This window comes from Plectropomus leopardus, chromosome 4, assembly GCF_026936395.1.
Source record: "Plectropomus leopardus strain MGB_pleo_1.0 chromosome 4, ASM2693639v1, whole genome shotgun sequence".
In the NCBI taxonomy this organism is placed as follows: Eukaryota; Metazoa; Chordata; class Actinopteri; order Perciformes; family Serranidae; genus Plectropomus; species Plectropomus leopardus.
In genome coordinates, this window is record NC_142179.1 from 20212219 (window position 1) to 20235682 (window position 23464).

Consider the following 23464-nt stretch of genomic DNA (forward strand, 5'->3'; position numbering starts at 1 on the left):
TGACCTACTTCCCCAGTTAGCTGTGAACAGTTGTCTAGGGATAGTTGTCAGATTAGTCTTTATCTAGTCTGGCGCACTTGAAATGCATCGCCCCACCCACACAGGGTTAATTCGAATGAGCTGTCATCGTGACGTCTGGCCTGAGCCATCGCTCGATACAGAAATGAGCCACTCATTGGCAAGAAGCCAAAGTAAACCACCATTCAGCTCCGAGTTATGATTAACAATGGCACCTCCACACTGTGACCTATAGGAAAGGTATGGGTCCAACTCGACCTTTCACCGGCTTCCTGATGAACATAAGCAGATTGTTTTGTCTTTATATCCCATATAAAGAGCCACTTATCATTTTCTTAACATGCCACCACCTCCGATGCCATTAGCATGGCCACTATTCTACAACTAATGTGCCATTTCAGAAGCATATCAGAGGAAAATGATGTGTGCTTTCATTTGTCACAGGCTTCATTCTAATTCAGGCCATCTGTCTGCCATGGAAAGACAAGAAAGGCAACAGCTGGCAAAGAATCACAGCCATCTTTAGCCACTCGATGCTCTAATTAAAGGAGACCTAAAATGCTCGTTTTCAGGTTCATGCTTGTATTTTGGATTTCTACTTGAACATGTTAACATGCTTTAATGTTCAAAAACACTTTATTTTCCTCATACTGTCTGTGCTGGAAGATCTGTATTCACTGTGAGTCTGATACACTCAGTTTTATCACCTGTCTCTTCAAGCACCCTTCCTAAAACACTTTGTTACAGTACTTTTTTTTACTTGAGTTTGTATATTTCTGTCAACTTTCACTACATTTCCTAAATATAATGTGTATTTTACTTCATTTCCCCTAAGCATTTTTGTTACTTACTACAACATACAGGAGGAAGAGACAGAGATGGATGAAAACATGGGAAGTAAAGAAAAACAGGATTTTACTCTAAATCCTTTAAGTTGTGAAAAAGACCTGGAGCAATCACCAATACGAGTTTATAATCTAAAATCTTCAGAACTGGACATGATCCAGCAGGAATATGATCCAAAATTGTAGAGAAATTAGCAACACTGGTTAACTAGATTACTGGTTAGACTGATGGTATCAAGTAGCTACATGTAGCAGTCTAGCCTACGTGATGTAAACACCTGCAGTAGCGTGCCTGGAGCGGATATCCATGTAAAGCAATCTGACATAGTCTGACGGCAGTTTGTATTAAAAGTAGGAAAAAACATAAACAGAGTATTTAGAGCCGTCTGAAGCCTTGTGTTTCTACCCACAGGGGTTACTTTTACATCTGTTTACCTTGTAATTCCAAACTTTGGCCACTTTTAAAATGAACATCCAGTGCTGACTCATATGATAGAAAATGCAGAAAATTGTTCTTTCACTGAATGACAGTAGATGAGATAAGAGCGGGAGAAAGAGCAACTGAGTAAATGTGTGGTGTCCACCTTGTAGCCACTAGGAAGTGCTGTGGGGTGGCTGTCTAAGACAGGTTTATCTGGTCAATGTCACCGGAGATTAGATAAATCTGGCCTGGTCTAATCTCTGGCTTCCTGGCATTTGTATTTGTTGTTTATATTTTGAGTTCTTTGTGTGTGCTTTTCTGTCTGCTTGGTCATCAGTGTTTGCACAAAAGAGCAGCCAGCAAATACTGAGCGTGACCTGCAAGGCTACTTGCGAGAGATTAATTTCTTATCATGGTAACAAACTTATCCGCACATTTGTGTAGACGCACACGCTCACCTGAGAGGATTAAAGTGGCGGGGTTCTGAGCGGTCTCGTGGCGGCCGTGGGAGTAGAGTGCGTGCTGCACCGGAGTCCAGATCGGTGGGGGCAGAAGGGTTCTGAGAGCGGCCAGGCCGAGTGGAGGAGGAGGAGGCACAGGGAGCAGATGGGGGCTCCAAGGAGCGCCTGTCAGGAGGTTTGTAAGGTGCGATTCCATCATTTCGCCAGTGTGGACCTGGGCTGGTGGAGCGGGAGGAGTGGGCACTGGAGGACTTACTGTGGGCGCCCTGACCTTGGCCACTGGCTTTAGCCTGGTGGTAGCGGTGGGCTGTGGAGACAGATTGATAAACAAGTGTTTAAGACAGACATCTAACCAGCCAGCCTGTAAAATAAACTAAGGAAAAGATCTATTAGGGCACTTCCACACCTAAAGCTTGTTTGCTCTGGTCTGAATAAGGACCAATTTCTTACGATTTTGCACATTGCCTCAAAATTAATTTGTGTTCACACGGCAGCATTTACAAGTGGACCACAATTTGTGATGTGCGAGGAAACTGCTCTGTAATTGGCCAGAATTTTCATGCGGGAAAACTCCCGGAAGCAAACAAAGAGTAAAAGAAGAGCAAACTCACACAAACTTTCTCACACTCTCTCTTTTTTTTTGTTTGTTGTCAAATTCTTCTCTTACGGAAAATATTGTCCGTCCCCCCTAAAACTGGCTGTGGGATTTAATGTTATTTCTGAAATTGGAAAAGATAAAATCATCTGTCCATGACTCAGCAGAAAAAGTTCCCAAACACTGGCAGCCTCTCATGTCCCACTTGAAAACAATGCAATCTAACGCATTGGGCTGTACTTATTTTAATCCTTTTATTTCAATTTAAATTATATTTTTAATTAGCTTCACAATTACTTCATATTTAAGTATGTTATTGAATTTTAAGTTGTATTTCTCTTAATTGGGATTATTTGTTTGAGAATATTACTTTTCTTAAAATTTTTGTGGGTTTATATCGTGTATTTATTAGTCTGAAAAGCTGAAAGTAAGTAGTGGGTTCGCCGTCTGAAGGGGGTATGTGCTGCACAGTTACACTGTCATATTCTGTGTATCCCGGTGAAATTTTAGGAAGGTGCGAAGGTAAAATTAGATACAACCCTGGCCTAGTATGAAGTTGACCTCAGAGGTCCAGAAGTACAGTATATCGTGGCTAACTTCATCAGTGTCATCAAACTCTTAGATAGCGGCAGTAGATAACACGTTGTATGCTTCCCTGAGCCAGGGATAGACAGACCTGACCAGAGAGATGCTGATGATCCCACTATTTAGGGGGAAGATCACAAAAGCATATTTCTGTGATCACTTAATACTCTGTGACCTTCAATACGGCCCTTTTGTGGTTAGAAATCTAGCACCAATTATGATTTCAGCTAGTGTCAGCTGTCCAGGCCAGACGCTCGGCCCTTGACATCATCACTTCAGCAGCAGTTTGGACCCGCTGATAAGAAGGGAGGCTCTCACTCAGCACAGTGTACGTATGACTGAGCTCTGTGCTCCTAATCAAAGCCAATGTAAACATTTAATGATTAGGGATTGTAAGCAATAAAAAGTGTCTGTGTTGAAATGAGTTGCTACACAGATGTATTGTGGGATCAGGTAGTAGTAGAGGAATTACGGAGTCAGAGTGACTTCACATTTTCCATTACAAACATCATTTTTCAGACCTACATTTGCTGGCTGGAAGTCATTTTGTTCTGGTTTCAGTGAGAAAGAGACTGATTTTTACTGGGTGATATAACTGTGTCAAATAAACAGATAGAAACCATCACAATGTGTGAAATGACAGAATTATAAATTGTATTCATTTTTTGTTTTGTTTTGGTGTCTACTTGGACCATGGGCGGATTTTGAGACAATGGGCCCTGGGGCAAAGACATGCAAAAGGCCTCACAAACTCTCCTACACAGAAGCAAGAAACACAAACTTTGTGCAGGTTTAGCCTTTTTGTTGTTTTTTGTCTCTTCTGTTTGCATCTTTTGTGGATTTTTATGTCTTGGTTGTAAGTTTGTGTCTGTTACACATGTATTGGTTTTGTTTTATTTTGCAATTACGGTGTGTCTTTTTGAGGTACATTTGTGTCTTTTTTGGCATTTCATATCTGTTTGTGATGATTTTGTGTCTCTTTGTTGGCATTTTATGTCTCTTTAAAAGTCAAGTTGTGTCTTTTGAAGTAAATTTCAGTCTTATTGATCATTTTGTTGTCTTTTTTGGTTGTTTTGTGTCTCTTTGTAGTTCCTTTGCATCTTTCTGTGGTCATTTTGAGTCTCTTCCTGGTCAATACCTGTTAATTTGAGAAACATATTGCAGGTGAAGGTCGGGGGGGGGGGTTCAGGCCCTGAACCCAGTGGCCATCCATGTCTGGCACAAACACAATTTCTCAACATTGCTGACCTTCCCAGTGTCTGCTCCGAGTCTTAACATAGTGCATCAGATGTGACTCATTTGTTTATGGTCTTTAATGCATTATGAATTATGCAACACTGAGACAAAGCAATGAAATTGTTTTGTAAGGGGCTGACGGGGAACGGGAAGTGACCTCACCAAAAGCAGCACAGCGACACGGGTCATGCTTGTCCAAATAGTGCTCTAATGTGTCCCAGCCCCCTCCAACACGCACCATCACATGAGTACGAAGAACCTGAGGGGAGAAAAAAGAAAAGGTTTCAATAGATAAACGGAGAGTAACACACACATTCGTGCACAAATAAAATGGCTCAACCTTTTGATATACTGCACCACCACACACACTGCACAAGTCAATAGATATGCAAATTCCACAAGTGGGGCAGCTTGCTGAAGGCTGGCTGGTCCTCAGTGTTATGTAACATCTAGATGCACCCCTGCCTCTCCCTCCCCCTTCTCCCACATCACCCCCAGCTGCTGCCATTATGAGGGCTGTTCATTGCCATGCCAACTCACAATTAAACAGAGTACTGTAGCATAAGAAAGAGCCAAAGTGCTGTGAAAGACACTTTTTTTGGGCCTCTCTCTCCCTCTCTCTCATGCCTCTCAGCTGGCTTCCCCGTGTTTTCAGGGGGAAGCAGGGTGAATTAGCATGGTAATAACAACTCACCCCTGCTGTCCTCTCTGCTCCTCCACAGAGGCTTCGGTTACTGTGGAGAGGACAGAGAGGAGAGGGGGCCTGGATAGAGAAAACAGAGGGGGGTTGGTGGATATGTCACTTCCTACTCTCCTCTGCTCTTTGAAGCACACACATCCGCAAGACCAGACCGAAGAGCCTCGCTCCCTCCAGGCAGAAGCTGCCTTCACTGCATCAAGGCAGTTTTCCCGATGTGAGAGCCCCGTGGACGTGTCCCCTCGCCTTGGGTTGTGTAATAGGGTCTGCCAGCCACATGTTGTAAAGGTTGTACCCGTGTCTCAGAGGGCAGGCAAGGCAAAGCCATAGTGGTACATCTGCGTGTGCTGGCACAGAGTTTATTTGCACCAAATACACACGTGGCCCAGCGCCTCGTCTCCGGGTCCCTCAGAGTGTCAGAGAGAGGGCGCAGACATGTGCACCAAAGTCTGACCCCACCTTCCTTCTAATACAATCCCTGCCAATCCACTACAAGTCTTTTCATCAGCCTCGCTCCCCTACTACATGAAATCCGTCAAAACAGCTGATCTGCTTATCTCTATCAGACCTGATGCTATAAACTGCTTACTCTCCTCTGCTCTGGCCTTATGTCAGTAACAGGTTTACGGTTTGTGTGATGCTGCGTGACCATCATGTGCCAGCAGTAAAAAGCAAAGCTGCACGAGTTTTATATTATAGTGATATTTTTTTTTATTATCACTGATGCATCATTTCCACAATAAAAACATCATAAAGGTTTGATAATACAAAACAGGGTATCTATAGGCACTGGACGCTTAAATTTAATGCTTTTTAAGATCCTTTCCAGATCATTTTTACCAAATTTAAGACAATTTAAAACAGTAACTAGTAAATGGACCTGCACTTTCATGGTGTCTTTCTAGTCTTCTGACCACTCAAAGCGCTTTTACACTACATGTCACAATAACTCACACAATTACACTTTGTTGGTCGAGGCTGCTGTACATGGTGCCACCTGCCACTCAGTAACCATTGTCATGCACACACACACACACACTGATGGAACAGACATTGGGAGATATTTGGATATTTTCTGAATAGTGGATGACCCACTCTGCCTCCTGAGCCACAAGATGACTGAACAAATCATTATTTTTTATTTAGCTTTGGAATTCAGTATAAAGGTAAGTAGCATACAGGGTATGTGGTCCTATGCAGTGTTAGGTTTTATATGGATATTATTAATGTAATTTAGATAAATCTACATTTTGCCAACAGGTTCAGGTATTAAGAGAAAAGACAGTACTAGACTCAGTGCTTGGTTTAAAGATATAGAAATATCGAAATATGGAGTGTCAAATGTTGTATCAATTTTTCAGTTATGGCCCAAAACATGTTTTACGAGGTCACAGTGACCTTCACCTTCTTGAGATGTTGCGTTCACGAGAAATAGACAGACAGGGTCACAGTGACCTTTGACCACTAAAATCTGATCAGGTTATCACTGAGTCCATGAGGACACCAAATTTGAAGAAATTCTTTTAAGGTGTTACTGAGACATTGCGCTAATGAGGATGGGAAGTACGTACCCATATGTATGTACTGACGTACGCACAACCCAAAAACAGAATGCTAATAAATTAAAAGAAGGAAAAATACAATTAGATGAAATGTTTGCCGCGATTAAGACCTCAGAAATTTAAACTTAGGACTATCAAATGACGTTTTTTAACTTATGACTCTTTCTGTGATCGCTTATATTAGTTTTTGCATCACGTAGAATACACCATAATAGAGCTGTTATTGGCTTCATTGGCTAAATAAGGCTTCATATCTATTTTTAATGAATTTCTTATTGTTATGGAGGAGGAGTAGCTGTCACGCTGGAAACAGCTACCGGTGATCCAAATAAGCAAATGTCTTTGTGTAACTGGAGAGGGATAATTGCTGCTTTAAAGAGAACTATCAGGGGTATTTAAAATGCTGTATGATTAAATCTGTTTGATTGCATTCTATATCACTTGTTTTTGTATCCAACAAGCTTATTATACATTTCATATTTTATACATAGTGCTGCAGCACTGCTGAAGAGTCTGTTTAGGCTAAACAGGCAATTTGGGACCATGTTCCACTTTAGATCTGTGGCTTAGCTGCCTAATTTACCAACCACCAAAGGGGTATCACAGTCTTCAGCCGAGAGAGACCCTGTTTCTATGGCAACAGCGAACAGAGAGACTTCTTGTCATTATTGCGGGGGCGTGTTGAACCAATTTCTTCTTAAATCTTGCTGGTGAGCTCAAAAAATTAAGCCTATGGTTCATTTCAGCTGTTGTGCCCCACAACTGAAGGCATCTCGACCTCCCTGGGGACAAAGACGCCTTATTGACTCCCCCCTCTCTTCATATGGCTCTCTCGCCCATTTGCTTTCTCTGCTTCATCCCCTCGTTCAGCCCCAGATCCTTGTCAGAGCTTTGGCGGCTGAATAGGGGTTTGTTGGCTTTCAAAGCGGCTGCCCGCTTCCTCCCCGCTGAAGAATAAGGGAAGTGTGTTGGCCGCACTCGTAGCTGCTCGGGCATATGCGTGATCACTGTCATCCCCAGGGAGCAATCAGGAGAGGGCGGAGGCAGTGTGAAGAGAGCTAATCTGACAAGTCAAAGGCTCCTAAACACACACACACACACACACACACACACACACACACACACACACACACACACACACACACACACACACACACACACACACACACACACACTGCAAACAGGTCCATTTAAACATGTCTGTAATTAAAATGGCTGTTCCAACAGGCAAACAGGAGCTTGCAAACATCTTAGGGAGTGTATGAAAATTATTAGGGAGGGAAGAGAGGTTATTTAATTTTAATTTTGCTGAAGAGAGGGAGGTCTTTTTTTTCCTCATCCCAAATTCATACTTCAGCCCTCTTTCACAGGATTAATTTAACAGCCACTAATGATGGCTTTAGTGCGTGTAATTGTTCATAATTGTGCATTTCTGACATGAAATAAAAAAGGAGACTAGAACAATCCCCTCTCTGTTTAATACAGATAACCACTTTTGTCTGTATAATAACAGTAAGTAAAATAAGTTAAACAGGTCATATAAGGATGGCCTAAAATATAAGCTTGGCCTTTTTTAAAAAAAAAATGAATAAATAAAAGAGAGTGGCTGAAATATTAACATCTCATTATGTTTGCTAAAAAAATTTGAAATTGCAAATTCTACTGTGTGCATTGGTAACTATTGTGAAAATCATTATTCCATTAATATGTGCTATTTTCTAAATTTGAGAGATTACGCCCTCTTAGATATACTGTCCAGGGTTTTAATTCCCATTTTGCTGTGGTTGGGACATTTATGGGCATGTAGACCCCAGCCAAAAATAGTGCGCTTTTTTACTTTTTTTTTAAGTTAGCGATCATGTAGTAGGCACATGCATCCAAGACAAAGCTATGAGATTTGTGGATACAGAGCAGAACATATCTGGAGGCAAAACAGTGAGCCGGTTGGCTTTCACTTTTACTGGTGAGCACTGAAGGAGAGGCTAAAGAGTGATGAATAACTGGCCTGTTTTTTGGACAGGTACTGTAGGTGTTTTCAATTAGCCTCATTAGCCTGCTAAAGTATCAGCTTTACCATTATGAAAAATATTATGTTTCTACAATAGTTTCTAGTTTGCAGTGTATATACAACCTGTATGAGGGAGGAGGGGGGTGATTTTAAATGTTGTGTTTACAAACAGCAACCAATATTTTCTGCATAGTATAGCTTTAGTATTACTTATGCTCTGCCGATTTCAGTTATTTCTGATGAAACTTGTCGGTACTTAATTTTAAATTATTAGGTGGATGGGGTTGTATTTTCTGCCAAGTCGAGGAAAAAGTACAAAGAAAATGTTAATTATGCTCGTGAGGGTCTTGCTTTTTAATAAAGTTATATACAGTTATTCTGCTCTCTGCACCACAATAATTTTCTACAGTCCCTTAAGGTTAGTCCTACTGAATGGAGTAGTCTAAACACGACACTTTTGAAGAGTGCAGAAAAAAAACAGTTTCCCAGAAAGCAAGTCCAACCATTGCTTCACATAGTGGTGCAGCTAAAACTGAAGAAATACTGACACCACAGACCCATAATGTAAATGAATGCAGACAGCGTGTAATGCCATCCAACAAGTCCATTAATCTGGCTCGGGTACATCTTAGGTAAGTGAGACCAAATCGATCCCTGGTATCCAGCAGCCTTCCTGCCCGGTCCTGTGAGGCCTGATGTGGGTTCAGTGGCAGCTCTTAGAGTGAAACTGAGACAAACAGTCCAGCAGAAACAGGCTACAGCCAAGATAAGGGCCAACTAAGGAAATGACCTAAAGCTCTAATTGTGTCTCACTGGAAAAAAGTTCAGTCCTGGGAGTGGGCCAGTCAGTAAACACCCACATGAGAGAAAGAACTGACAACGCTGTTACACACACGGTGCACTTCTCTGGGCTCTGATGCAGCTGAGCGGTTATCTGTTGCTATATGACCCTGCTTCCCTTGAAACAACATATGATACCATATGCCAACACCGTATGGTTCCATGCAATTACTGCTGGGCTCGGAGACTTGTGCCAAAGAAGCTCCTATATATATACAGCTGAACATGTAATGTAAAACTGACTAACTCACGTTCATTACAATGCAGGTCAACTTTTTTAAAGTATTGGCTGTCAGTTCTATTGGAGATATGGCAAGGTGGCTACAACAAAGGGGACAAAAAAGACAAGTGGTGACACCGTTTACTGAGATAAACCACTTAAACTGGAGGTAAAAAAGAAAGCAAGAACACTGGACATCAATTTTTTGGAAAGTGCTGAGTAACGATAATCTGCCAAAAGACAGAAAAGTACTCGCACATTACCATCTAATTCCCAATTTTAGTTTTTAATTCAATGTGAACATGATGACCTTTTGACCACAAATGGTCTTCCTTAGGTGCCTCTCTGGCATAGAGGAAAATTTAGAGCAAGAAAGCAGTGGGCGGGTTTTTTCTGTCAAAGTGGAAAGAATATCTTGCTCACCAAATGATAATTTGTACATCAATTACTCACCCAGTGCTATGTTGAATTTGGGAGGAATTACTCCATAACCGATGATGCAATTTTGCTAAACCTTACTATTTAAAACACTTTTGCATATACAGTGCCAGTGTGCTACATGTTTGACTGTATTTTAAACCTTTATGATTTAGCAAAAATGCGTGCTTGGGACTGGATAATGCTGCACAAGTTGTGTAGGAGTTTGTAAACTGATGTTTTGATACAGTTTTGCAGTTGTTAAACATAGACCTCTATGAGAATTTTCTCCATTTTTGGATTCTTAGCTCACTATGGAGGCATGCGAGAAAACCCACAAGTTCAAAGAAACGCCGGGTTAGTAATTAATATACAAATGACCATTTTGGGGAGTTAAGCATTCCTGTAATCCAGGAGGTCAATCTGGAAATTGTCATGGTTGTTTATTATGATTAACAATTACACCAATTATCATTATTTCTGTCTTACAAATATTTTAGTCAATTTTGCGAAAAAACCCTAAAAATAGCTGTCTTTCTTTACTGTGACGTTGCCTTGTTCCCAGAGTTCAAAAATTTACATATTGAGTAAAATATTATAATTACTGATATGAATGATGGTCAAAAATTTTAAAAATAAGTCCTAGGTTGGAACAAACCAGAGCTATCTTTTCAGCACAACTGATCTGAGAGTTTGCAGGAACCTTTATTCTTTCATTCATTATTAATGCCTCAAGTAATGTTAAGTAGCTTAATTAAAGGCAGTTTGTATTATAATATTGCAGACATGAATCTAAATTAAAAAAAAAAAACATGTTTTAAAGACTGGAATCGTGATGATGAAAGCAATTAACCTTTTTTGTTTGTACTTCAAATCAGCCATGTAGGTGATCAAAACAATGAATGCAACATTATCTCAAAAATACAATACACATTGTCCTCCTTTAAACTGAATCTATAAACATAAACCGTGAACACGTTTTGGCCCACAGTGACATAATCATGTTAACAGTGGCTAGCACTTACCCTTATAAAGATCAATGCACTGGAGTCTCCGACTTTGTACTTGCCCTCCGACACCTTGATCATGGGAAACTGAGCTGGACAGGAACACCGGCCCAGAATCTCACGCACCTGAAGAAAACAAAACAAAAGCACTTTAACACCCACAACATGACACACACATCCGAGAGGAACCTGACAGCACTCTCTTCCTGTTCTTCAGGTCAGCGCCCCCACATGACATCATGTTTAGTCACATATATCTGGACCCGTGACCAAAGCGCCGCTGGTCCTGAGCGCTATGTGTCAACAACACAACTGTTTTATGGTGTGAGAAAGGAGCAGTCTTGGCTGCCTGCGTGTATGAGGGTGTTGAGTGTGGAGATTGTTTGTGCGTCATTTTCCTGCCAACTTTTCTCTCCAAGCACCTACTGGGTGTCAGGGTGCCCCACCCTGCTCTCTCACCACATTAAAAGCCCTGCTTCATCTCCTCTCTCCAGAACATTTTGGTAATTCAGTTCACCGCAGTGTCACAAAAGCACAAAAATACATATGTGGACATGCTAATGAATACTCTCCCTCTTTGCCTCTCTGGGCTGTTACATGACAATGTTTCAGGTTGTGACATGATAAACTGAGGAGAGAGAGCTCAGAGACCAGACTAGTGGTGATGATGTCAGCAGGCCGCTGCTGCCAGCTGGGTTTTGAATCGAGAGAGTCAGAGCTCGTGCCCTTGCTGTGGTTGGGGGTGCTTATTAGGCAGAGACACAACTGCAGGGTGGAGCAAGGTTTGCCTGTGTTGCACAGGCCTGGGCTCTTACAGGACTGGACAACTTTGATGTTTTTCTTGGCGTCTCTGTCAGACAAAGGCGTATGCGCACTTGTCGAGCACGAGGGAGAGAAAGTAAAGCAGCAAAGTGTTCAGAGGAAAGCACAGGAAGAGAGGAGGAAAAACTGCTCCATGACTGTGTGTGCAGGAGCAGGCATTACCAAGAGTAGGGGGGTATTTCATTGAATTTAAAGGAAAAACTTCACCTACAGGGTGGTCATTTGCATATCAATTACTCACCCTGTGGTACACTGAGTTCATAAATTAAACGTAATGTTTCTGTATGCCTCCAGGGTGAAAATGTATCTAAAAATGATTAAAATTCCTGAATATATTGGAGTAAAGGGGGTCACGTTTAACAACAGCAAAACTATATCAGTACATCCGTTAAAAAACTCTCACCCAACTCATGTAGTATACTCCAAGTCTCATTTATCCAGTGATATGCTCAGTGCTTCCCTAACACATGCATTTTCACTAAAAAGTTACTATTTCAAACACTTCTGCATATGAGCAGCATGCCTGGGTATGTACATGGGTTTGAACTCTGCGTACGCTTTCCATCGAGTTCAAATGCACGCGTTTGCCCAGGCGCCACTCGTTAATGCACGGGTCTGTTTATATGAAATTGTTTGAATGTAAAGATTTTTGTTTTAATGGGAATACCTTTGTTCGACAAGTACTGAGCATACGACTTGACAAACAAGACCTCGATTATACTGTTTGCTAGTTTGTAACTGGATGTTGTCAATGGAGCCTGGTGGCCTTGAGATAATGGCTTCAGTTCCCCATCAGGAAAGACTGATGGCAACATTAAGTCGTGAAAATCTCCTAAAAGTAGCTTACATTTACACTGATATTGATCTTTCTATGTGGCTTTTATTAGAAGGCTAAAAACTAACCAACTGAGGCAGCGTTTGCTCAGAGACATTTCATTTTATGTATGTAATGTAGGGGTTTTCTACCTGGAGGTTAATGTAAACAAACATTATGATTCAGTCTATAATTTTCCTGTGGCCTCCTTTTTACTCCAATTCATCAAGAATTTTCTCCTTCTTTGGATTCTTGGTTCACAGCGGAGACATCCCACAAAAAACTTCTTTTTAACAAATTCAAAATAACATAGGGTAAGTAACTGAAATAATCATTTTGTGGGTAATGTATTCCTTGAAGTGATCAAATGACGTGTTGGAGGAAAATGTCAGGTTGTGAGCTCCCACCCTTTGGTTGTTTACAGTAGCTTCCATGCTGTGTAGAGGGCTGAAGGGCTATGGTATGTGTGTGTGCGTGTGTGTGTGTGTGTGGGCTGGCTGGTTTGTAACACCTACATTATCGTGCGTTCAGAAGATTAAGTAGGCCCCCTGTTATTTTCTTGAAACAGCACCCCTCGTTCTTCCCCACGCTGATTAAAGAGGGAGGACTCGGCGCTAAGCCTCAGCACCTCACCTGCCTCTCTGTTCTCCCTCTCACCTGCTTCTGTCTTTTCTCTCTCATTTGCTTTGTTGTCGATCAGACTTTACTCTCAGCCCTGCACTCGCTGACCAGCTCTATATTTGTCTCAGCTTTCTTTGTTTTGCTTACATTTCTAACATCTGCTTGCTCCCTCTCTTTTTCTCCGCTCTGTCACTCCATCTTTCACTCCGTCAGTAGGTGGACGAGCCCTGTTTGGAAAAACCCCGGCCAGTGACTTAATGGAAAGATTGCTATGGCAACAGACACACACATAGCCTTACCCTTCCCTTTTTAACTGTACCCATTTTTTCCCTCATTCTCTCTATAGTAAAGCCTTTCTCAAAGCCTCCCTCAAAGCTGTTCAGCTGAGGTCATACATTTTCCTCCAGAGGGAAGGTGAAGGACTTGCTCACTGAGCTGGATACACACGCCAACCAAGGGTTTTAATAATAACCTAATCAATAGCAGCTCTGGCATTTGAAATATTTGCTCTGTGGAGCCTTTGACACAAAATGTGTGCACTTCCCATGTCTTCACTGTGTCAACACTGGGTTTACCCAGACACGCTGAAACCAAAACACACACACCAGAATGAGATAGAAGGGGAGGAGGGAGACAAGGTCACGCAGGAAACATGCGGAAGTGGAGCTGGAACACTGCGAAAAAACTGACGGATGAATTATGGATGCATGCTGGTCACATGAGAGACGCCTTCTGCAAGAGCTGCAGATGTTTGAGAAGGGAAAGAAAGGAAAAGCGACCGAACAATCTACAGCACGCCCCTATTCTGAAAATATCTATCTTAAGATAGGAATGCAAGAGATGTTTCAAGCAGAGAGAGAAACATTTTCATTATTAAGAGACTGCAGCAGCAATCTCTTTGGACTGAGGTTTGTCTCCAAGCAGCCTGATGTAAAGAACATATAGAGCACATATCACTTTAACAATCCCTCTGCTCAGATAACGTCATATCTGCTCAGTGTGAGTCAACAATCTCTTCATTCCTTTCCTTCCTGACCAGCAAACATCTGAAGGGCCATTCATGGCAGAGACGGAGCAAACCCTGGGGAAGAAGAGAGGAAATGGGAGGGGAGGATGAAGATGTTTTGGTTTTATTCCCCATTTTCTTTACTGATTTGAGATGTGAACTAACATGCTTTACTAACAAGGGTGAAAATCTTGGGGTGGCACACCAAAACCAAAAGCTGGAACTTAACTTGAGGAAGTTACTTATGCTGTGATTGTATATAGGAAAACTAGGTCAATTTGAGAGTTACAAAATCACTATGGTTTCTTATTTTACAGTTAATGTTAATAATTATCTGATGTGCATAGACTAAAACTGGTGCATTTTGAGTTCCACAACAATCATGTTTCGGTGTGTTTGTGTCTGAATATACGTGTGTAAGGAAAACATTGTTCTTCAAATAGGCTGCTTGTCCTTTGTCTTTAAGAGAAAATTTACTGCGAACAAGCCTTCTCAAGTTTAGGTGAGACTTGGGGATACCTTTTAAAATGCTCACGCCAATTGTTCCTATGCCAAAATTTGGCCTAATTTTGCAGCATTATTTAGCCCCCTCTCCAGGCATAGCTCCTCTCCCGAGCTATGCCAACATAGTTCATAGCACTAAATACTATATGTAGTCTAGTGTGACAAGATACCATTACCTTTGCGCTAGCTTAAAAACTAGGCGTGCCACAGCCTCTTAAACACAGTAATGTTGGTCATCAACTGTATCAGGGGGCCTAGTCCCCCTTTAGCCCCTGCTTGGGGGCGCCACTTTACTGTATCCACTAACTTGACATAATAGGATCATAACAAAGGAATGAACAAGACAGCCAATACTGTTCTACTCTAATGAGTAAATTTGCTGTTGTATGATTTGAATTTAAAGGTTGTTATTATGTGAATAAACAAACTACAGTTCTGGTTGTGGTTTTGTGCTCCGTGTTTTCAGACCAGGATCCACATTTCATAAATGTCCTTTAAGAAGCCGCATATCCGTTTCAATAATATTCTCCTCGTGACTCAACAAACAACCGCACAGTGTGCTCCAGTACACTCATCAAACATAGGTGTGCTAGCCTGCTGTAACTGGCTCCTTTTATGATTGCTGTGTGAAGGATAATTATTGCCAAACTCCTCCAACAATAAAAAGTGAACATTACAACTCACTTTGCAGGAATTCAAGCGAGGGTGTTTCCAGGATTTGACTTTTGTGCCGCCTGGGAGACGACTGTAGATTGGAGGGTTGGTGACAGAATATAGAGTCTTTTCAAAAGGTGAAAGAAGCTGAAGGAGTTATAAGATTGCAGAGCCTGTACAGTACTTTCAAGGTGAATTCAAAAAATGACAACACTCTTCTCTACGCTTATCTTGTTACCTCGAGGATCTCCTGTCATGACTGGAAACTTCCCAAGATAAAACAATCTCACCATCAGATAAGCAACTAGAGACAAGAAAACACTGCGGGCGCCTGCTTGGCAGGAGGGAGAGCTTTTGGAACTTGAGGGGGTTATTGCTTCACCACCCACAGTAAGCATTCCTGAAGCCTGTGAACGCACACCGAACACAGTTACATATCAGACTCTACGCGTCTATTAAACCTCGGTCCTGACAGCTGGCACAAACGACTCCTCTATGGACGACTGTGCAACATCTCATAAACATGGACCAACCCTCTTTGCACAAATGATCTGTTTAAATAACCTGAGGGCTGCAGGGAGGTGACACATTACTGAATTAATGCTTATTATGTTGGACCTGAAGCCTGAGGGGACAATCTGGACAGATCATGGAAATGCATGTATTTAGAGACTGTTAGCAAGCTGGTCCACCAGACCAGACCTGCACAGATGTGACAGGAAAAGAGAGAGTTGGATAAACGCCTCAGGATCAGGTGTGTCGGTTAGCTTCCACAGGCGGACTAATAAAACAAACAAAGAATCATAACAGCAGAGATATTGTGTTTGCTCTGCCCACAGGGCATTTTTGCAAAAAATATAGTTTAAAGCATTAACTGATGATAATATTTTTCAGATAAAATGAATAAATGAGGCAAATGCAGTCGCAGCAGTCATAAACAGATCAGGTCTCTAGAATTTGAGGACATTCAGGGCAAGCACAGACCCCTTGATGCTCCTCTGGCACTTTTCACAATGAAACAAACACAAACAACAGACATAAAGTACCATGAAATTTACAGAAAATAACAGAAATAAAGACAGGGGATGGATATCTTGAACTCCAGTTCAAATAATGGCAAAACAGGAGACTGTCTCCTTCTACAAGGAGGGTCAAGTTTTAAAGAAAATCAAAACAATAAAAAACAAAACCACAACAACAAGGAAAGGGGCTGCCAGAATATTAGTCAGTATACAGTATAAGGCAAAATTTGCTCAGAAGCAACAAGCTCTATTTTGATGCTTTTTTGTGCACTCTGACACCTTATTCCTATTTATAGTACAAAAAAAAGTCCCAGTGTAAATTAGAAATTTTTTTTTTGGCCCACGGCTGCAAGTTGAATGCCGACGCATTATAGTAATAATTCAACATTTTCGGAAATACGCTTACTTTCTTCCTGGATGACAGTTAGATGGGAAGATCAATACCACTTTTACATCTTTCCATTAAATATAAGGATACAGTCAGCAGCTGGTTCGCTTGGCTGGAAACAAAGAAAACAGTTGGTCAGGTTCTGTCTAAAGGTTAAAAAAAATCTGCCTGCCAGCATATTTACCATGCGGACACAAAAATAAAGTTAATGAGCAAATCATACAAAAAGTCAAACTATTCTTATCTGTTTTCTAAATATAAAAATATTCCTTGACCTGTGTTGTGTGTTTGATCAGGGTGAAAAATGTGATCATAGCTCCGGGGCAGGCCTCATATATTGCATCAAGGAAACCATCCTCTGAAAATCAATGCCTGTCTCCTGGCCACATGACAAACTGCTCATCAGGGTGCCAGGAGAATATATGAATCTAATGGACATCAAGTGCTGCCTGCTGAATACCTCTATTATTCATCTGCTTCTGTCAGACAGCAATGTAATCACCCGACACAGGAAGCTAAAAATCAGGCCAGCGTCTAAGTCATTTGTCAGTTTGTTTTGACGAGGCTCAAGAACACTCAGCACTTCTCCTCATGACATCTGAGGTTAGAGGGATTGATGTCGCTTCTCATCCTGACAGACTCCACCTGAGTACCAGCATGAGGAGGCTGCAGGCAGGTGCAGAAAATAACCAGACTGCTCACACAGATAGAATCATGTTCAGATAAACACGCAATTAAATGATGCAAATGATCAGAGGATAGCACAAAGTGCAATGCAATCACGACATAAAGAGGGCAGTATGCAAAGTGCAGTGTCAGCTGTTTCCACATGCTGCATGGAAAATTGTAAGGACGGGAGGAGGAGTGTGTGCCATTAGTGTGCAAAGTCTGAAGGGTAACAAAAATCCTTTCAAATGCTAAACCTCTAAAAACACAAGCGCATGTGACACAGGAGGGAGAAACACTGAAGGATGCCACGCTCTCTCAGCAACGCGTATGAGTGTGACCCAATGCAAAGCATGATGACCTACTTTTCTCTTTCACTCCAGCTCCCCTCTCTACTGTAGCTCTCCCTCCCAGAGTAACATCCACTCCAGTCAGGTTTAACAGAGTGTACAGTGAAGTCACTCTAGGCACACTCTGTGTTGTCCACACACCCCCTTTTTTTATTCCCTGAATGCATGAATTAGACCGTAAGGTTAATGGAGCAGACTGTCCACATCGGCATAATACGCACATTCACTCTTTATTACCCCGTTCCCTCCTTTTGCTCTGCTGGTGTCTCCATCCAGAGTCTCTGATGGAGACATTGGCCTCTGATTACCTCGCTGTCAACAGTCCATTCACATCTCCATGCCACCAACAAGACATATTGTGGTGCTTCATCATCTCTGCAGACATGGGTGGGGGATGGGACTCATATATGAACTAAACAAGGGCTGAATGTTGAAGCCCGGGGTGAGAAGAGACATGAACCAGTTTATGTGACCGAGCAAGAAGAAGGATGAAAGATGCGAATGAAGACAGGCTGTGACTCTCCAATATCCTGTCATTTACACGCTGAAATATAGTGCTGTATAGATGTTCATGCATGCAGTAAACATGTGAACAATCAGAGGGTGCATTAAGCGTTCAGTAAGTACAATTTTAATTATCACATGCTTGTCACTTTGCATGGCTTGCACTATGCCCAGGGCCTAATTGAAAGACCTAGAAAATGTATATTAAAGGTCATTTTTTTGTTGTTACATGACCAAGTTTTTTTTACATTCAGCTGCTTGAAGCGTATAGGAAAATAGATCCAATTGATGTTGCGGTCATAATCCCCTATCTATATGAAAGAAAATCCCCTAATGCAAAGGATAAACTTAATGTGGACATACAGATATGTGAACCAGCTGCTGTGGGTAAAACTACTTAAAAAAAGGAGTGGGGAAAGGGAACAATTATCACTGAGTCAATCTATGATGAAAGAAATGAGACACTTCCTCAACTTAAGAGTGGAAAACCGTCCCACAGTGATATGAGTAATAACGTGTCGAGGCAGATCAATGCGAGGCACAGGGCTGCCGAGTGTTTACATGAGGGCATGTAGCAACGAGGATAGATGGCGGCTTCCTACCTATTGTGTCCACAAGGTAGTGGATGTGACACATTGATTGTTTGCACTGAGAGTCACAAGTTTCCTGAGTCACTGTACTGTTACATCAGCAGAGCGGTGGTGAAGACTCTGGTCCTTAACTTAACCATAAGTACAAATTGTGTGAAAATTCGCCACTAACAGTAAAAGTCCTGCTTCAAAACCACACTGAAAGCGACAGTTTGGATTTTTTTAAAGTGGGGCTGCATGAGGTCCTTATCTATAGTCAGTGTATTACATCCAGTAGATGTCTGTCAGCACGCCAACAGTTCGGAGACACAGCATGAAAGCTGACAAAGCTAAGCAATGGGCTGCTGTGAAGGGGGGCAAAATATAGTTTAGCCTTTTAAAGAAAGTCCTACCTAAACAAATCAGAAGTTTAAAGTGTACACTTTATTGAGAGTATTTTTCCCACGGCTTCAGTTCCTCATCTCAGTCCTGTTTTTAGCTTTATGACAATGCATTTTCCAGCTGATCCGAGACGCTTTTTTTAAATACAGTTCACATATCTGAAGAAGTAGGACAATTTTCTCAACACATAATGGAACATTTAACCCTGCAGTTTATGACAAACATTCAGCATCACCACATCTAGAAATACATGGTTTCACTGGGCAGGAAGGGGATAAAAAGCTGTAACCATCAGACAAATGTAGGACAGCAAAAAGTACATATTTGTCTCTCACATGTAGTGAAGTAGAAGTATAAAGTTGCATAAAAGGGAAATACTCACATAACTTGCTCTAAAGTACTGTCTGTGAGTAAATGTCGCATTCCAGCACTCACACAGAGTGTAATGAGGACAAATCACAACTTAGAATATATGATGATGACACGTTTTTACTATAATTATTGAATAACCAGATGCCCTTAAAGGGACTCGTGTGTAAAATAATCCTGCCGTGTGTATGCAGACTGTTACCATACACCCATTAGAATAAAGACCTGTAATCCTATTATCACTACACTTGCATTGTCTTGTTGGGCTCAACAAGAAGATTAGCTTGATCAGCCAGCGAGGACACAAACAATACACTTCAGCCAAAAGTACAAATCTCATTCAGACTCTACAAGCGGCACAGGAAACAAATGCCAAAACCAAAATTCAAAGTTGGTGTTGATATGTGACTCTAAATTCTTCCTTTAACAGAATAACACATAAATATGATCCCAGTGGTCAACACTGTAAAGCTCACATTTTTTTTATGTATGACTGAAATGTAATTAATTCAAAATTAAATCACGAATGGCAGCTAAATACATTTTTACAGAGAAACGTGAGAAAGCGCAGTAGCTAAACCATCCTGTGAAATCTATCTTGGGTGATGCAAGAAAATCGTCTCTCCCTGCACAACTGAGGACAGCGGACAGACAGTCTGGTGTCACAGCTGTGGACCAATTCAACTAAGCCCTTTAACTTTCTTCCTCTCCCTCCCTGTCTGATAGCAGCACTGAGGTTTCCAGTAAAAAAGACAGTAATCTCTTGTAAAACAGATATACAAAGAAAAGTATTCTGCAGGATAAACTTGTGACTAATGTTATGGAGGACAGAGAGCTCTAACGCCTCGCAGCAAGAACTGAGCGAGTAACTCACTGAGCAGATATTGATCGAACTATTTTCAGAAAAATGTGGATTTCATTTTGATTGTTTCCTGGTAAAAGAAAGCAGGGGAGTCCAGGAAGTTAACTCTTTGCAACCTGAGCAGACTGGCTTGATTACTTTCAAAAAGATGGGAACGAGGCAATGAGCAACAAAAGGAAAAATACCTCAAAATTAGCAAGAAAATTGGTAAAAAGTACAAGAGAACTACCTGAAAATTAATATTAAAATCACACACACACACACACACACACACACACACACACAAATAAAGTTTAAAAAAACAAAACAAATAAATAACATGGAAAAATGTGCCTAAAAAATTCCATTATTTCCCTTGCTTTTTAAAATAACTAGTTTCTTGCAATATGTGAATCATTTTTGACCAATGAGCTCACTGCCTTTTGCCCCATGTCTTTTAAAGAAACTGCACAAATTCGCTCAGGGTTCAAAGGTTTCAATACTTGTATAAGGCGTCTGAAAGCAATTGATGTCGCCCCAGGTTTCAAAGGGTTAAGAGGCACTCAGTGAAAACAACAACAGAAATGGACCACAAAGCAGCTGAAGCCATTAGGCGGGATGTGTTGGTACAACTGCTCTTTATAATACTGTCCTATTTTAATTTTGCGGCCTCTCATGTTAGTACCACTGTGGGCTCTCGTTTGATGCGCCTCATGTTGCTGATGTGGGCTGTTCTGTGCAGCTTGCATGCAAGCAGTTTTCTAAGGTTGACAGGGACGCTGAAAGAGATTTTATTCACCAGACACATGATGACCGGGAATGCCACTTCCCAAATCTGTCAAGTCAAACATGTCTGTCTCTAACCGTCTGACTGCTGAGGGATGTGTCAGTGCGGATGCCAGGCATACGCTCTGCAGCTCCCCTGTGATCTTTTTGTCCCAAAAATGCTGCCGGCTCGTATAATCCTCGGTCATATGAGTGAGAGTGTGCGGACTCAGACAGTCTGGATGCGAACAGCGCACATCCTCCTCCACATGTTCTCCTATTTCTGTCTGTGGAGGTCACGCTGGAGCCGCTCTGCTCCGCTGCCTGGCCAGCATGAGTGTGACTGTCTCCCCTCCTCCCTCTCTCTGCTGTGCCATCTCACATCGTCTGTGCCATAGACGGACACTGTTCTTTTCATCAAAATGAAAATATCAACTTCTCCCCCACTCCAAACCCAAATGCTGGTCTGTGTGTCTGCTCATTAGCTTCAACCCCCGACAAGACCTTTGCCTCTCTAATGTGCTCGGGTCAGGTGGGCCCCGGCAAAGGTCAGCCAGTTCAACTAGACGTATGACAAGAGTCAGCGGTTTGAACTCCAGGAAATGTGTTAAAACTAAACAACCAAACAGAGCATTTTTTTTAGCAGTGTTTAAAAAGGAGCGGCAGCAGTACATGATTAAGAATCTTCCTGGCCTGCAGGACATTGTATTGATCGTTCTTGATGGACAGGTTTAATGAAAGAGGCTAAAGAAGATCGTCAACGCATTAGAGGCAGAGCGGACTTTTCTACAAGAATGCAGGAGAAATGACACAGAATTGACCTGTGACCTTTCAGAAGGAGCGAGAGTTTGTGTGTCAAATACACACTGGCCCTACAGGTGAGCTGGAATTTAACAGCAGTCAAAACAAAGATACAGACTTCATTTCAACATATGAAACGAGGTGTTTGGGGCCCTCTGCCAAAAAAAATGAACACTTAACGTCCAGTGTTTAGGAGTTAGGAGGGTATATTCACAGAAATGAAATATAGTATATTAAGTATTCTTTCTTAGAGTATAATCACCTGAAAATAAGAATTTGTGTTTTCGTTACCTTAGAAGAGCCGTTTACATCCATATAAGAAGCAGGTCCTTGTTTATGTTGCTCTCTATGCACTGCCATGTTTCTACAGTAGCCCAGAATGGACAAACCAAACACTGGCTGCATAAAGGGCCATTCTCATTTTCGCATTGGCCACTAAAATTTGAAGCCCATTTGCAACAAGCAGCATCAGAGAAAAACTGATTTGTAAAATGAAAAAACTGCATTTTCAGTGTTTTTACTGGTTTAAATCACCTGGTCTGTTTGTTTTAAAGACAAAAAGACCTCTACGGATAACTGAACTACTGGTAAAAAAAACTAAAAACCTCAACAATCAACACTGAAGGAATTCTGGCCAGGAGAAGTCACAGCTGGTTGCAATGTGCAATTCAGATACCACTAAATTCCCCTAAAGCTTTCAAACTTCCCCTTTCTCTCTGGTGTTTTTATTTTTATGCACAAATGTATGCAGTTTCTGCAACAATTTATGGTGTAAAAGTCTTGAATTTTTGTTAAAGTAAAAGCCTGCTGCTACATTCCTGTTTTTATTTGGGGGGACAAATGCACATATTCCAAATACTGAGGGGGACATGTCCCTTGCATCCCCCCCTCAAATCTACACCAATGAATGAGCGCACACACCCACTCCATGGGGAATCCATGAGGCGCCTGCCTTCTTCATAGCACTGACATGATATTTTCAGAGAGCGTGCTTCACTTTTAACAGTTTTCTGTTTCCCTGTAGGAGATATTGGTCTTTTTATCAGCGGCTTCACACTGTTAAGCAGCACACCAAACACACTGGAGGATATTCACTTAAGGCCTGAGGGTGAGAAGCCTGTGGGAGACTGTATTTCACACTTGGGTTATTAGTGGTGATGATTAAATTCGGTGAAAATTGAGATCACCACCAATGATGACTTGCATGAATCATAATGCAGTTGTGACACATCTTACGGAGTCAAGTCAGATTCATTCAGGACAGGGTGAAGTAATTTGCGTGTGTGTAACAGTTATAGCTAATTCTGGATGTCGTTGCTTACATGGACTCACCACATATTTTTAAGTGACAAAAACAATAAAAATGCCTGAAATGTGACAGGGTGGAGTCGTAATTTTATGGCGCCTAAAAACATGCTGCTTTCACTTTATAAAAATGTCCAATTTTACCTGAA

The 23464-nt window shown here is 41.5% G+C and overlaps 1 protein-coding gene across 1 annotated transcript in view; it reads right to left on the reverse strand.

The window, feature by feature from the left end:
- Positions 1–23464, reverse strand: part of gas2l1 (growth arrest-specific 2 like 1) — a 31402-nt gene that overhangs the window by 6316 nt on the left and 1622 nt on the right. Inside the window, exons 2-4 of the mRNA XM_042488056.2 lie at positions 10931–11038; positions 4324–4420; positions 1743–2052 (exon numbers count right to left, since the gene is read on the reverse strand). Of these exons, the coding sequence (XP_042343990.2) occupies positions 1743–2052; positions 4324–4420; positions 10931–11038 (515 nt within the window). The remainder of the gene's footprint in view (positions 1–1742; positions 2053–4323; positions 4421–10930; positions 11039–23464) is intronic.